The sequence below is a fragment of the Miscanthus floridulus genome, chromosome 5 (genome assembly GCF_019320115.1).
Source record: "Miscanthus floridulus cultivar M001 chromosome 5, ASM1932011v1, whole genome shotgun sequence".
NCBI classification, from domain to species: domain Eukaryota; kingdom Viridiplantae; phylum Streptophyta; class Magnoliopsida; order Poales; family Poaceae; genus Miscanthus; species Miscanthus floridulus.
In genome coordinates, this window is record NC_089584.1 from 102,318,760 (window position 1) to 102,332,468 (window position 13,709).

At 45.4% G+C, this 13,709-nt stretch overlaps 2 protein-coding genes and 1 pseudogene across 2 annotated transcripts; 2 read left to right on the top strand and 1 right to left on the bottom strand.

Moving 5' to 3' along the window:
• Positions 1 to 98: 98 nt before the first annotated feature.
• On the bottom strand, positions 99 to 2,019 carry LOC136450355 (uncharacterized). The gene is made up of 4 exons (XM_066450757.1): positions 1,722 to 2,019; positions 1,302 to 1,346; positions 969 to 1,190; positions 99 to 234 (listed from the first exon to the last, which is right to left on the bottom strand). Exons 1-4 carry the CDS (start codon positions 1,872 to 1,874, stop codon positions 205 to 207), a joined length of 450 nt encoding a protein of 149 aa, XP_066306854.1. The 5' UTR covers positions 1,875 to 2,019; the 3' UTR covers positions 99 to 204.
• Positions 2,020 to 2,041: 22 nt separating this feature from the next.
• LOC136450354 (uncharacterized) lies at positions 2,042 to 3,554 on the top strand. The gene is made up of 3 exons (XM_066450756.1): positions 2,042 to 2,147; positions 2,624 to 3,127; positions 3,210 to 3,554. The coding sequence occupies exons 1-3, from the start codon at positions 2,133 to 2,135 to the stop codon at positions 3,531 to 3,533; spliced, it is 843 nt and encodes a 280-aa protein (XP_066306853.1). The 5' UTR covers positions 2,042 to 2,132; the 3' UTR covers positions 3,534 to 3,554.
• A 367-nt stretch (positions 3,555 to 3,921) lies between these two features.
• On the top strand, positions 3,922 to 5,273 carry LOC136455029 (uncharacterized; annotated as a pseudogene).
• Positions 5,274 to 13,709: the final 8,436 nt, after the last annotated feature.

Consider the following 13,709-nt stretch of genomic DNA (forward strand, 5'->3'; position numbering starts at 1 on the left):
CTGCCGCCGCCACCTCAACGCCCGACTGCGTGAAGCTGATCCAGTGCCACCGCCGCCCGCCGACCGGCCGCACCGGCTCAATCTCCACTGCTCCGTGACTACCCCCGCCTGGCCGCCTTGCCTCGTCCCAAGATCCAGTGAGTCCTTCCTCCCTCCTCCTTGTCCCTCCCAAGTTTGAGCTTCTGCGACTTGGATGTGTACCTTTTACTCATTGGATGTGCTTGTAGTAGCATGCTGAGAATATCATGTTTTGTCTGATGGTTAAAGAACTGCCTTAATTAGCTCAATAGACTTTACAAATACTAAAGTGAGGCTGATATCAAGTATTCAATCATTGTATGAATAGACACAAGCACGGTTTTGTATGAACAGAAAAGTTTCATTGACAACACAACCATAACCCCAGCATCATCAGGTCAAGATATATGTTGAAACAAGAACATGTTAGATACATCAAATGCACAGCATAATTTAGGGCTCGTTTGTATCTGGATAGGATTTTACAATCCGGCCAAAAAACCAGAATCTTATCCAAACGAAAGGGCTTCTAGGGGATTCTGGTATGTGTTTGAGAAATCCAAGGCTATAGTCGAATAACCCTTCTATATGAGGGTGGGAAAAGACAATTTTGCCCTTGCTTCAACTTTATCCACAAAACCATCTTAAGGGAATTTTAGACATTTAGCTTGTACAATGCATCCACTCTCCAGAGTATAATCTGGGAATCTAAACAGATTAGATTATTTCTATCCAAAATCACTATCTACTATCTGGATTCTTATAACCCCAGGAGCATCCAAACGGGGCCTTGTACACATATTGAAGTCAAATGGCGGGATCAAAAGAGCCCAGAACATTAGCCACTAGAACTATGTAGGTATCCCAATCTTTAAAACGACCTCATGAAAAAATAATCTTTAGAACAAGGTGCCCAATTTCCAAGAAACAAACAGTGCTGAAGGAAGTACCTTGTCGATCCACATATCAACTAAAGAAAGAAGCAGATTATTGTTCACAGAAATCTCAGCTTGTTGGATGCTTGCCAAAAGGGCAGGCTCTGATAATAGTTGTGCCGAAAAGTTTGTATTCATCACCAGAAGCCTAGCAAGAATCGCCCCAGAGGATGCCCGAACAGTTGTCCTAGACGGGTTTTGCCCATCATCTTGACTCAACGATATGAAGGTAAGTTTCTAGAAGTTGTCATGAACGCACAAGTTAGATCAATGGAAATGGAAAAACAATGTAATGAAAAATGGAGGGTCATTGGGGCACCCCAGACACATGACCAAGTTTATAAGTACCTGAAGAGCACTGGATATAAATGGTGGAGCTTCCAGAGGAAAGATCTGCACCAAGAAGCTCTGATTAGAAACTTAGATCTCAGCAAAAGAAGGAAGCTAACTGCAACAAGTTTTTTTAAGGAGATATAGGTCTAGACAATTCAATTACAGGACCTTATGACCTGATGGGCAGATAAAAAGTCAATGAATAGAAATTCTTCACAGCACAAGGCTCCTTAACTACAACACTGCATATTCAGGACCAACCGTTTCCTTGTAGTTCTAGCCTATGAAATTATGGTTACAGCAAATTTAGTACGGTAGAAAACTAGGTTCCCTCACATCAACTTGTCCCAACAAATTCACAGTAACCAACATCACCAGAACTCTAGAAGTTACTCGGGAAAGTAGAGTTGCTTCACTAGGACAAAGTATTGTAACCTGAATAAGAAGATCAACAATAGGAAGCGCAGTGAGAAGTCCTTTGTCATTGACATTTCCAACAATAGTATCAATGATGTTAGCTAGGCTTGCACCATGGCTTTTCAAAAATTCTGATCCACCAAAAATTATGTAATCCTCAATTATTTTCATTGTGACCTGCAAAATAATCTAATTTGAGAGTCAAAGCAAATAAATATCTCCAAATCTGGAGATATGGCATGTAATAAAATAAACTTATAAACTCAAATATAGCACAAATACAAATAAGAGCAATCTAAAACTGCATATCACTCAATTTGCAGCAACAGCTAGGAGAAGTTGCTTTTAGAAGTTCCACTTTCACCAGAACAATATATCGTATGATTATGAAGAACTTTGGTCTTGTGCCAAAATTCAATTGATCCTTTCATGGATGTATATGAGGTAAAAAAAAACAAACTAACTAAAAACTAAAAGCTAACAACAATACATAGCTGGTAGAATAAGCAGAAGCTGGACCATTTGCCGCCTCCAGATGATAGTACGCCGAGATGAGATCAGCAAAATAAGTAAATATAACAGCACCACAGTTAATGAGCAATATGTAAATAACCATAATGGTAAGGCTAAATTGGTGATAATTGATCTACTTGCCAGCAAGTTGCCATTAACAAATAAATATGATTAGGTGCTGCTGTAGAATGTTATAGAAAATGATTAGGTACTTCTGACTTTTTTAGACTTTTAATACTTGTTTTCTCTACTTTTAATACTTGTTTTCTCAACTTTTTTAGACTTTTAATACTTTGAATCTGCCCTTCTAATACTTGTTTTCTCTACTTTGAGTGCTCTCCTTTTCTCTAGTTGATTTGAATTGGTAATATATATGTAGTAATATAATTTCATATATGTAACACTAGATGGCTTCTTGGGAAGAGCTTGCTAGGAATTTTTTGTTGGAAGAGGAAGAAGAAGATGAGGAGCTATTCTTTGTTCTTCTCCCTGCTGTAATGCCCTTTCTCGACGAAGAGGAAACACCTGAGCATATCTCTTCTCTTCCTGGTGCTAAAAAGGTTAAAGAGATCCTCGAAGGACACGAGAATTGGTGCAAGGAAGAATTTAGGATGGAGGCTGAAATATTTAGAACTATAGCAAACTTTCTCAGGGTCGAGAACTTGCTGCGTGACACATGTGGTATAAAGATTGAGGAGCAACTTGGTCTTTTTATGTTCATGCTCTCTCATAATGCAAGCACAGAGAGGCTAAAGAAGGAGTTTCAACATAGTGGTGAGACGGTGCATAGGAAAATATATGATGTCTTCAATATCATTCCAACATTAACCCAAAAATTCATCAGACTTCCGAATCTAAGCCACACACACATGAAGATTACATGTGACCCTAGATTTATGCCATTCTTTCAGGTCGGTTAATACATACAGTACACTTTCCTTAATACCATTCCTAAATACAATCCAAATCTTTAGTAAATTTTCTTACCTGCAGAACTGCATCGGCGCTATCGATGGTACGCATGTTCCAATCACAATTGGACAAGACAAGGCCAGTCCCTATAGAAATAGGAAGGGGACACTATCGCAGAATGTTATGTTTGCCTGTGACTTCGACTTGAAGTTCACTTTCATCTCATCTGGTTGGGAAGGATCCGCATCTGATGCAGGAGTGTTGCGGTCTGCTCTTGGCAAGGGATTTACTGTGCCAGCAGGCAAATTCTATCTTGTAGACGGTGGATATGCAAACACACCATCATTCCTTGCTCCCTACCGAGGAGTTAAGTATCATCTCAGTGAGTTCAGGAGACGTGGCTAGAGGGGAAATGCATATGCCAACTACAAGGAATTGTTCAATCATCGGCATGCGATTCTTCGAAATCACATTGAGAGAGCCTTTGGGGTTCTCAAAAAGTGGTTTCCAATTCTGAAAGTGGGGACACATTACCCAATTGAATCTCAAGTTATGATTCCAGCAGCTGCTTCTGTGTTTCATAACATCATTAGAGGGTTGAATGGGAGTGAAGAGTGGCTAGACATCCTACCTGATAATATCAACCCATCAAATTATGTCGGCATGCCAGAGGAAGACACTAACTACCCAAGTGAGATGGAATCAAACCATGGAAATACCCTACGAGACCAGATAGCCCATCAGATGTAGGCTGCCTACAATGTGTAGGATAGTAGTGTTTGGAATGTAATTTATGAGTTATGAGTTATGTATTTCTATAATACATTATGTGATGCAATATTCTGTAATAAATTCTCCAATACATTCTATAATATGTTATGAGTTATGCATTTTCTGTGTGATGCAACATTCTATAATAAATTCTCCAATACATTCTATAATATTTTATGAGCTATGTATTTCTGTAATTATTTCTTGCAGCAATATCGAAGGCAAGGGCTACATGGAACTCTAGATATGAGAAAGGGCTTGTTGACATTATGAGGGACCATGTGAACATCCCATTGTTCAGGGGTCAGAATGGATGGAGTGGAGAGGGTTGGAGAAGTATCTCAGAGAAGTTTACCCAAATATATCCTTTAGCACGCTTCACAAAGCAGCAGCTACAAGAGAAGGAAAAGGAGCTAAAGGGCAGCTGGAAGGCGATACATGTAGCGTTAAAGGATAGTGGTGTTGGTTGGAATGACTCATTGGCCATGGTCATTGTGGAACCGGAAAAATGGAAGAAACTGGTCAATGTAAGATTTTTTCACTGAACCAAAAAATTGTTGCCATATTCTGGTTGCAAGTACTAACTATGCTGTTGTCTTAGTATTAAATAGGATAATGGAAAAATGGCTAGGTTCTAGAAGAAGTCGTTTCCTTTATATGAAGATTGTACGTCATTGTATGCTAGTATGTTATTTGAAACTTCTCTCTAAGGTTATGTAGCCTTATTGTTCTACTTGAGAGTAAAGCACCATCTAACTTGATAGTATGACTGTGCACTGCTTTCAGTTTAAGTTATAGTATGCCTGCACTTGAAGTATGATTGTGCACTATTTTTTTTGCATAGGAAGTGTTGCTACAGGAGATCTAAACTTCACATCAACTGAGCACTTGCAGCCTGCTCCTCTTATTCCTATTGCTGCTCTAGCTGCTTCGGCTGCTCTGGCTGCTCCAGCTGCTCTAGTTGCTCCTGTTGCAGTGTCTGATAGCACAAGTCCAGGTGCTACTTTTGATGGGCTAGACGTCTCAAGTGCACACAATGAAGCTCAGTCTGCACCTTCCAATCAAGATTCCATGCAAGGAGCGAGTAGTGGGAGAAAACGTAAGCAGAGTCATATTGGTGCTGCTATTGATGGTTTTGTGTAGTTTAAGAAGATGCAAACAAGTAAAACAATGGAGGCACTCAATGAAAAGAAGAAACAAGACGAAGCATTTTCAGTCGACAAGTGTCTCGATGAAGTTGATGCAATGGAACTTACTGATGTGGAGAAGACGTATGCTATGAATATCTTCAAATATGAGATTAACAGGGAGGTATTCATGAAAATGAAAAACAAAAATGTTCATTTGATTTGGCTCAAATAGCAGATTAGGTAATGCTTGGTTGCCACTGGATTAGTTTACTTTGGTATGACTTAGCTGCTAATGCTTTTCCTTGTGCTTACTTGCAGTGCTATCTGTGGAGGGTGGAGGCAATATTGGCAGAGACAATGTTTGAATTGAGAAGATATCAGGTATATTATTTGAATTTGCCCTTCTATCTGGAAATTGATATGGCTCCAATGTAAAATTTGATATGGCTCCAATGTGAAAATTGATACGGTCTGCTCTTGGCTGAATGGGCACTGTGATCTTGTATTGCCATAAATGTGTTGTCCTAGGACTAGTGCCCTCCTACTTCTCTTAATCGAAGGTTGCATGCTTGTTCTGCACTGCTCAACTTGCATGAAGATGAAGTGAATCTTGTCTTTTCTTGAGATACATTCAGTTTAACCTAATATACTCTACTAGTTCTGTATACATGCCATGTATTTCGAAGGAAAGGTCATGCTACTAGTCTTTTTAGTATGTCATACATGCCATGAAGAAAGAATTCAGGTGACTGCAGCCAAGCCATAACTAATATACTCTACTAGTTCTGTAACAGGATATCCTATTTTTTTGACTTTGACATTACCAAGTATAATCTGTATGCTCATCTTTGTTCACCGCCTATCAGGTCATGTAGTTTCCACTTTAATTATGTTTGGTGCCGGGAATCATAGCAAGCTCTTGCAGCTGCAGTTTTGCCTTAGTAATGCTAGGTTTCCTTTTTAAAAAATGTGCAGATTATGTTTTCATTGAATCATACAAAAAAAGCAAACTTAGTATAAAGTATAGCATTCCTCTTTTTTTCATGTGACAGCAGTCTAGCCATGGTTGGTTATTTGGTTTCCTGAAGCTATCCAGAAAAGTAGTTGAACCAACTATTTTCACCCTGTCTTATTCATATCGATCTGCAGGTCCTTTTCTTATTCATATATATACTATAGTATTGTTATTGTTTCCTGCTTTCTTTTAATTCTAGGAATCACTAGATAAACTTTGTTGGGTGTGCATCGTCTCTATTTTAATGATAATGCAAGGTTGGGGTCTTAGGAATTGCTTCTAGTTATATGAGATACTTACTTGAGTACTTGACATACAACCTGAGTGACTATTGGAACTGCACTGTCTCCACATGTTTTCTGAAACATCAGTAGATGGTGGAATGGTAGTGTGATGATGTAGCTTTATCATTACAAATAGCTATTGGTGAGATATCTCCTCACAGTTCAAGATCTTCCATGATATGATATATGTGGTTTGCTATTTTTTGGTTAACTTCCATCGACCCACCAAACTTGCAGCTTTAATACAAAGTACTGCTCTGTTTTGTTATTATTGAATGTGTAGCAAGCATGTCACTACACTGTTCTGCTGTGTATTCTTGTAACTCGCCATTTCCTTTGTGTTACTTGTAGAGGACTTGGCAGAAGCAACACATGATCAGAGAAAAATAAGTTTGTTCCCTTCTTCATCACAAGCATCTGAGAAAATGTTCAAGCCCATAGCAAGATTTGGCTCCTCCTGATTGTCAATTTTTATATACATGCACCTACTATCTGTCCATTTTATTATGCTATAGGCATCTATGTAATATATATAATATTGGTGTGTATCAACTGGAGGACCATAATCTATTATTGTGTAGAAGTTTATGGTCAAGAAATTAAATATCCTATTTTATTTTTTATCATCTGTCTAGATGTGTGGATGGAGATGACTACTGATATTTCTATGGAAGCCACATATTAGCTTTGATGGAAGATGGTACTAGTACTTGAATAGAACTTCTGTATTAATAGACTAGCTTTGTTTCAGTTCAGTGCAGCAATAGCAGCTCTGCAGTGAACAACCTATTGCCAAACGGCAACAGGGAAACCCCCACAACGTGGAAATCACCCCTAGGTAGAGGCGGGAATCAGATTTCAAAAACTTTCCCCTGTCGGGGGTTGCTGTCCCTGGGCTAATCGACACCTGTTGCCAAAGTAGGCCCAAGAGATTTGTTGAGGGTCTCTCGGGTGACCGCTACTGACCAATGATGGGCCTCCGGCTCCTAGACGAAGGGCTACGAGAATGGGAGGCAAACTCTAAGAGACCCGCTCTTTTGCAAATCGGAGAGACCTAGTTTCTTTATGTGACATGTGGAAGCGCAGTGATCTTAAAGCAAACCTTCCACCGCTTCCATCCTAGATACCAACGTCAACACGCACACGCCGTTAGTCTATACATGTCTCCCATCGGAAGCCACCGAGATGGGCCAGGCCACCTAGGGGTCGCCGTGCCGGAGGCCGTGGCAGAGCTCGGGCGGCGGTGGGATTGCTGTGCTGGAGGCCTAAAGGACACCGGGCGTCGATCCCTGTCTCCCAACTCTCGCTCGAGAAAAAACATGCCGCGCTGCCTGACATCGCTTGTTCTGTAGCGCCGCCACCGCCATCATCGCCCCTCTGACCAGACCACGCCGACGCCGCCATCATCGCCCCCTCCGACCAGACTACGCCGGCTCAATCTCTAGCACCACCGTGTGGCCGCCTCGCCTCGTCCTGAGATCCGGTGAGCCCATCCTCTCTCCTCCTTCCTCCCTGTGGGGGGTACGACCCCGGATACCCACGGCAGACCACATGGGCCGTGCCTCTAGGGGTGGCCTAGCCCACAAGAAGAAGCCTTGCGAGGCATGACTCTTCTTGGTGCCTTTCGCAAGACATCGGGAAGATATCCTGAAGATACTACGAGATCTATTAGGATATATATGATCTTAAGATTCCTATAATCAGTTATTACTTTCTGGTTATCTCTGAGATCTAACCGACTTGTAACCCTACCTCCCGGACTATATAAGGTGGGCAGGGACCCCCTCTAAAATCATGACATATCATACGATAGCTAATACAAACCAACAGACCACAGGAGTAGGGTATTACGTCATACTGACGGCCTGAACCTATCTAACTCGTGTGTCTCTGTTGCTTTCTTGTTCTTGATCTCGCGCTCCTCTACCGATCAATCTACCTTCGTGGGATACCTCTCGGAGGACTGCCGATGATATTCTATCGATAGTTGGCGCGCTAGGTAGGAGCTAGCGTGTTGTTTCCTTATCGAACAAGATGGCTTTTTCCATAGGCTCTTCGTCCCTCCCGCAGCCCAGCCAAATCTTCATGGTCGGATCCATCTCATGGGTCATCAACACCGACGGAGTCGGAGAGCTCCTCGAGCCGGTGCAGATCCGCTCTGTGCCAACCACCCTCGCACCTACAACTGCAGATCTGATCTTGGATCCACTTCTAAGGTCACCTTCATCAACGACTCGCCGTTCGCTTCCTTGTTACCAGAGGAGGCACATCAACAATGGCGATCTGATCGAATCCATCGATCGGGTCGGCCTAAAGCTCGCCAATTGCCTCTCTGTCGCCAAATCAGCTCTGGACACTTTCATTCAGCGTCGACCACTCTCTAATCCAGATCTATTAGAAGCTGCTCGGCAAACTCTGGGGGTTATGGCCCTACCCTTCGGGCTCGCCAACACCGCCGCCACATACCAAGACGCCCTGAGGGCCAAATTCACCGACCAGGTGGGGATATCCATCCTCTCATCGACTAGATTGCCGACCAGCTCCCACCGACGGTCAACATGCTGCACGCCAGCCGATGCCCCAGAGCATCCCTCCAAACCATCTTGGAGGAAAGTCCAGACTCCGAATCTCAAGGCTCCATAGAGACCCTCACTGAAACCTTCATCGAGCAACCTCCTCTCTCGCCTTTTCAGGGTGGTGCCATCTTCAACGTCAGTATCGACAGCCCCCCTCGGAATGGCGAAACCGATGAGGAACGCGCTGCTCGTGAAAATAGGAACGTCAACCGCGCGTAGCGCCACAAAAATGAGCACGCCCTCACGATGGCTGAGGCCGCTCATGACAACCAATTCGACTCACAAGGGAGGCCGCTTCATTGCAACCTTGACGAAGATTTTCTCCGTGTCGACGGTCACGATGTCTACAAAACTCCAAGCGCTAACCTAACCGTAGCTGCCAATGAGCTCGCCTGGCTTTCGCAAACTCCCGAGGTTGCCAAGGTCGCTACCATGCTAAAAGCGGCGCACTGTCAGGTCAACGATATCTGCTAGGACCAAAGACCTTTGTGCTCGACAAGCATGATTCATCGATCAGCTGCACCAAGATCCAATCGCCACCCTAGCCAAAGCCGTTTCACCGACCAGTCACTGCCCCTCCATGGAGGAGTTGGGGGCCACCGTGCCGAGCACCATCGCCAGCACGACCAGGAGGTCGAATAGGACGCTCGAGTGCACCTCAGCAATCTTCGGGATGCACGACGGCGTATCGAGCAGTGTCGCTTCGATCGCCATGAAGATGAAGTACGCCGCCGCCAGGAGTACGAGCGAGAGTATGGTAACCCGGACTTAGCTCTAGAGCCGATAGTCACCGGCAATGTCACAGATGATGGAGCCAGCAATGCCAAAGGACCTCCAGCATTCACCAGGGCACTCCAAACACTCCAGTGGCCACGTGGTTTTAAAATCACTGGGGTCGAGCCCTATGAAGGAAGGATGAACCCAACCCAGTGGCTGCAGGCTTACGCCATGGCCATTCGTGCCACTGGAGGTGACACCAACATCATGGCGAATTACCTCCCTGTCATGCTCACGCCAGCCGCCATGAGCTGGTTCACAAGCCTTGCCCTGGACTCCATCGCATCTTGGGAAGAGCTGAAGAAAGTTTTCACCGACAACTACATGGCTACATGTACGTGTCTGGACACCAAGCATGATCTCAACCGCATCACCCAAAAGCCGTCTGAGCTCCTTCGCAGTTATATCAGACGCTTCTCCGAGATGAGGAATTCTATTCCCAACATCACGGAAGCTGAGGTCATCACCACCTTCGTTCGAGGACTTCATCACCGCGAGCTTTGTTCCAAGTTCAACCAAAAGCCACCTATAGGCATCGACGAGATGATCACGACTGCCAATCAATACGCTGACGTCGAGGAAGTCGAGGTGCGTTTTAATGAAGATACGGGTACTAATCGCCTGCCTCACCGCTATGATGACCGCACCGACGACCGACGGCACAATGGCTACCGCTACGACGACCATAGTTTCCACTAGGACAACGGACGTGATCGGCCAGAAGGGTTCAAGCCTGGTCAAAATCGCCGCTGTCGACCAGACCACTTCGTTGCCAACGTCAATGAGCCGCGAGCCAAGCATAACTATGATGAGCAGTACAAGAAGATCCTCAATGGCCCGTGCCCCCTGCACAAGAACGCCAAACACAAGACGAAAGACTGCCTTGGTTTGGCCAAGGAGTTCCAGGACAAGAAGCTGGATGACGACGCCAATGGAAACGGAGACCGCCGACCACCTGGGGGCAATAACAATGCCTTCTAGGATCATGACAAGGTGGTCACCACCATCTTCGGAGGCCTTGCCTCCAATGAGAGCAGAAGAGAACAGAAGCTCACCGCCCGATGAGTGCTCGCCATCGCTTTAGAGGAAACCACGGCCAACCCTAGCTACCGCCCATGGTTCGAGGTCCCCATCACCTTTAGTAGGGCCGACCAGTGGGCGGACATACTCTACATAGGGCGTTTTCCCCTCGTCCTTGACATGACTGTCCAGAAGGTACTCTTCAGAAAAGTCCTCGTCGATGGTGGGAGCGCTTTGAACCTACTCTTCGCCGGGGCCCTAAGAGAGTTGGGTCTCAGGACAACAGATCTCACGCCCTCAGATTCCTCCTTCTGGGGCGTGGTACCTAGAAGGGCATCTAGACCACTTGGAGAGATTACCCTACCAGTACAGTTCGGCACGGCAAGCAACTACCGCATCGAGCATATCAACTTCTACGTCGCCGACTTCGACACCGCCTACCACGCCATACTTGGTTGGCCGGCTCTGGCCAAGTTCATGGCCGTACCGCACTATGCGTATCTGGTGTTAAAGATGCCTTCGCCTGTAGGAGTCCTATCTCTGCGCGCCAACCTCTCTATCGCCTACGCTTGTGAGACAGAGAGTCTCGCCCTCGCTAAAGCCACCGACCTCTCCATCCAGATGGCTAGCGTAGTCGCCGAAGCCAAGATGGCGCCCGTCGATGACATGGAGATCCTAGAGCTGGAGCTTCCTGCCAAGTCTAAGGAAGTCAAGGAGGTCGGCCTCGGCCTCGATGACCCCTCTAAGACTATGAAGATCGGGGCTCACCTTGACCCCAAATAGGAAAGCACGCTCGTCTCCTTCCTACGTGCCAATGCCGACGTGTTTGCTTGGAAACCTACAGACATGCCAGGGATACCAAGGGAGAAGATCGAGCACTCCTTGAATGTCTCGCCAACCGCCAAACTGATCAAGCAGAAACTCCGCTGATTCACGCCAAACAAGAACGAGGCTATTAGGGTAGAAATAAAACCGCTCTTAGCTGCCGGATTTATAAAAGAAGTGTATCATCTAGATTGGTTAGCTAATTCTGTTCTTGTTTGAAAAAAGAATAGAGAATAGAGAATGTGTGTTGATTATACTGATCTTAACAAACACTGCCCTAAAGACCCCTTCGGCCTGCCTCGGATAGATGAGGTTATAGACTCCACCACCGGCTACAAACTGCTCTCCTTTCTTAACTGTTACTCCGGCTATCATCAGATCTCCCTCAAGGAAGAAGACCAGGTCAAGACATCGTTCATCACACCTTTCGGTGCATACTGCTACACCACTATGTCCTTCGGTCTCAAAAACGCTAGGGTGACCTATCAAAGGGCTATCCAGATGTGCCTCGATCAACAGATCGGCCGCAACGTTGAAGCCTACATCGACGATGTGGCTGTCAAGACCAAAACCGCCAAAAATCTTATCGTCGACCTTGAAGAAACTTTCTCCAACTTGAACAAATACCGATGGAAGCTGAACCCTTCAAAGTGCATCTTTAGAGTTCCATCCGGTATACTGCTGGGCTACATCATTAGTGCTCGAGGCATCGAACCAAACCCTGACAAGGTCTCTGCCATTACCAACATGAAGCTGTCGACATGCGTTAAGGATATACAGAAGCTTACAGGCTGCATGGCTGCATTAAGTCGCTTCATCTCGCGCCTCGGTGAAAAAGGGCTACCTTTCTTCAAGCTCCTTAAAGCCTCCGAGCGTTTTTCCTGGTCGGAGGAGGCAGACACAGCTTTCGAGTAGCTCAAGTTGTTCTTAACAAAACCTCCGATCATGATAGCACCATGGCCAGATGAAACTCTGCTGATTTACATCGCCGCCACTTCTCGCGTCGTCAGCACGACTATTGTCGTCGAACGCAAAGAGTCCGGGCATGCCTACAAGGTGCAACGTCCGGTATACTTTATTAGCGAGGTGCTTAATGAGTCCAAAACTCGTTATCCTTAGGTACAGAAGCTATTATATGCAATTCTGATTACATCGCGAAAGCTCTAACACTACTTCGAGTATTATAAGATCACCGTGGTTACTGAGTTCCCTCTAGGGGATATTCTCCGCAACAAAGAGGCCAACGGCCGCATCATTAAGTGGGCTGTTGAGCTCGGCACTTACTCCATTGAATTCAGAAGTAGACCTACCATTAAGTCATAGGCGCTTGCTAATTTCATCACTGAGTGGACCGAGATCCAAGAATCCATTGCTGCTACTTGCCCCGAGCACTGGGTGATGTATTTTGACGGCGCCCTTAACATCAGCGGTGTCGGCACGGGCATTCTATTCATTATGCCGACCAAAGATAAGCTCTGCTATGTCCTCCGGATACACTTTCTGGCCTCCAACAACATCGCGGAATACGAAGCATGTCTCCATGGTCTACGAATAGCTATTGAGCTCGGCGTCAAACGACTTATGGTGTACGGGGACTCCATGCTGGTTATCAACTAGCTCAACAAAGACTGGTCCTGTTCCAGTGAGAAGATGGACGCATACTACACCAAAATCAGGAAGCTTGAAGGGAAGTTCTACGGTATCGAGTACCACCACGTGGTACGAGATCAAAATCAACCAGCCGACCAGCTCTCAAAAATAGGTTCGTCTCGCGCCACGATTCCACAGGGGGTCTTCGTGCAAGATCTCCTGGTGTCATCCATTAAAGAAGAAAAGGAAGTTGAGGAGGTTCCCCTACAGAGCAGTTGGTACTTGCGGTGCCATCGTCGGTCGCCGATTGGAGGGAGCAGTTCATCAAGTACCTCACCAGCGCCGAAGTACCCGTCGACAAGATCGAAACCGAACATCTAATTCGCCGAAGTAAGCATTACGTGCTGGTAGACGGTAACCTGATAAGAAAGAGTGCCAAGGAAGGGATACTATAGAAATGCATCATCCAAGACGACGGTGTGAAGCTACTTTCTGAAATTCACTCTGGTTCCTATGGCAATCACGCGGCTTCGAGAACCCTGGTCGGCAAAGCTTTCCGAGCAGGTTTTTACTGGCCCACGGCCATCTCCGAT

Coding starts and splice junctions, on each gene's coding strand:
- LOC136450354 (XM_066450756.1), top strand. Junction 3,128..3,209: donor GATTTATGCCATTCTTTCAG/GTCGGTTAATAC, acceptor TCTTACCTGCAG/AACTGCATCGGCGCTATCGA.
- LOC136450355 (XM_066450757.1), bottom strand. CDS start 1,874: ATGAAAATAATTGAGGATTACATAATTTTTGGTGGATCAGAATTTTTG. Junction 1,347..1,721: donor TTGTTGATCTTCTTATTCAG/GTTACAATACTT, acceptor TTCTTGGTGCAG/ATCTTTCCTCTGGAAGCTCC. Junction 235..968: donor TTGATATGTGGATCGACAAG/GTACTTCCTTCA, acceptor TGATATTCTCAG/CATGCTACTACAAGCACATC.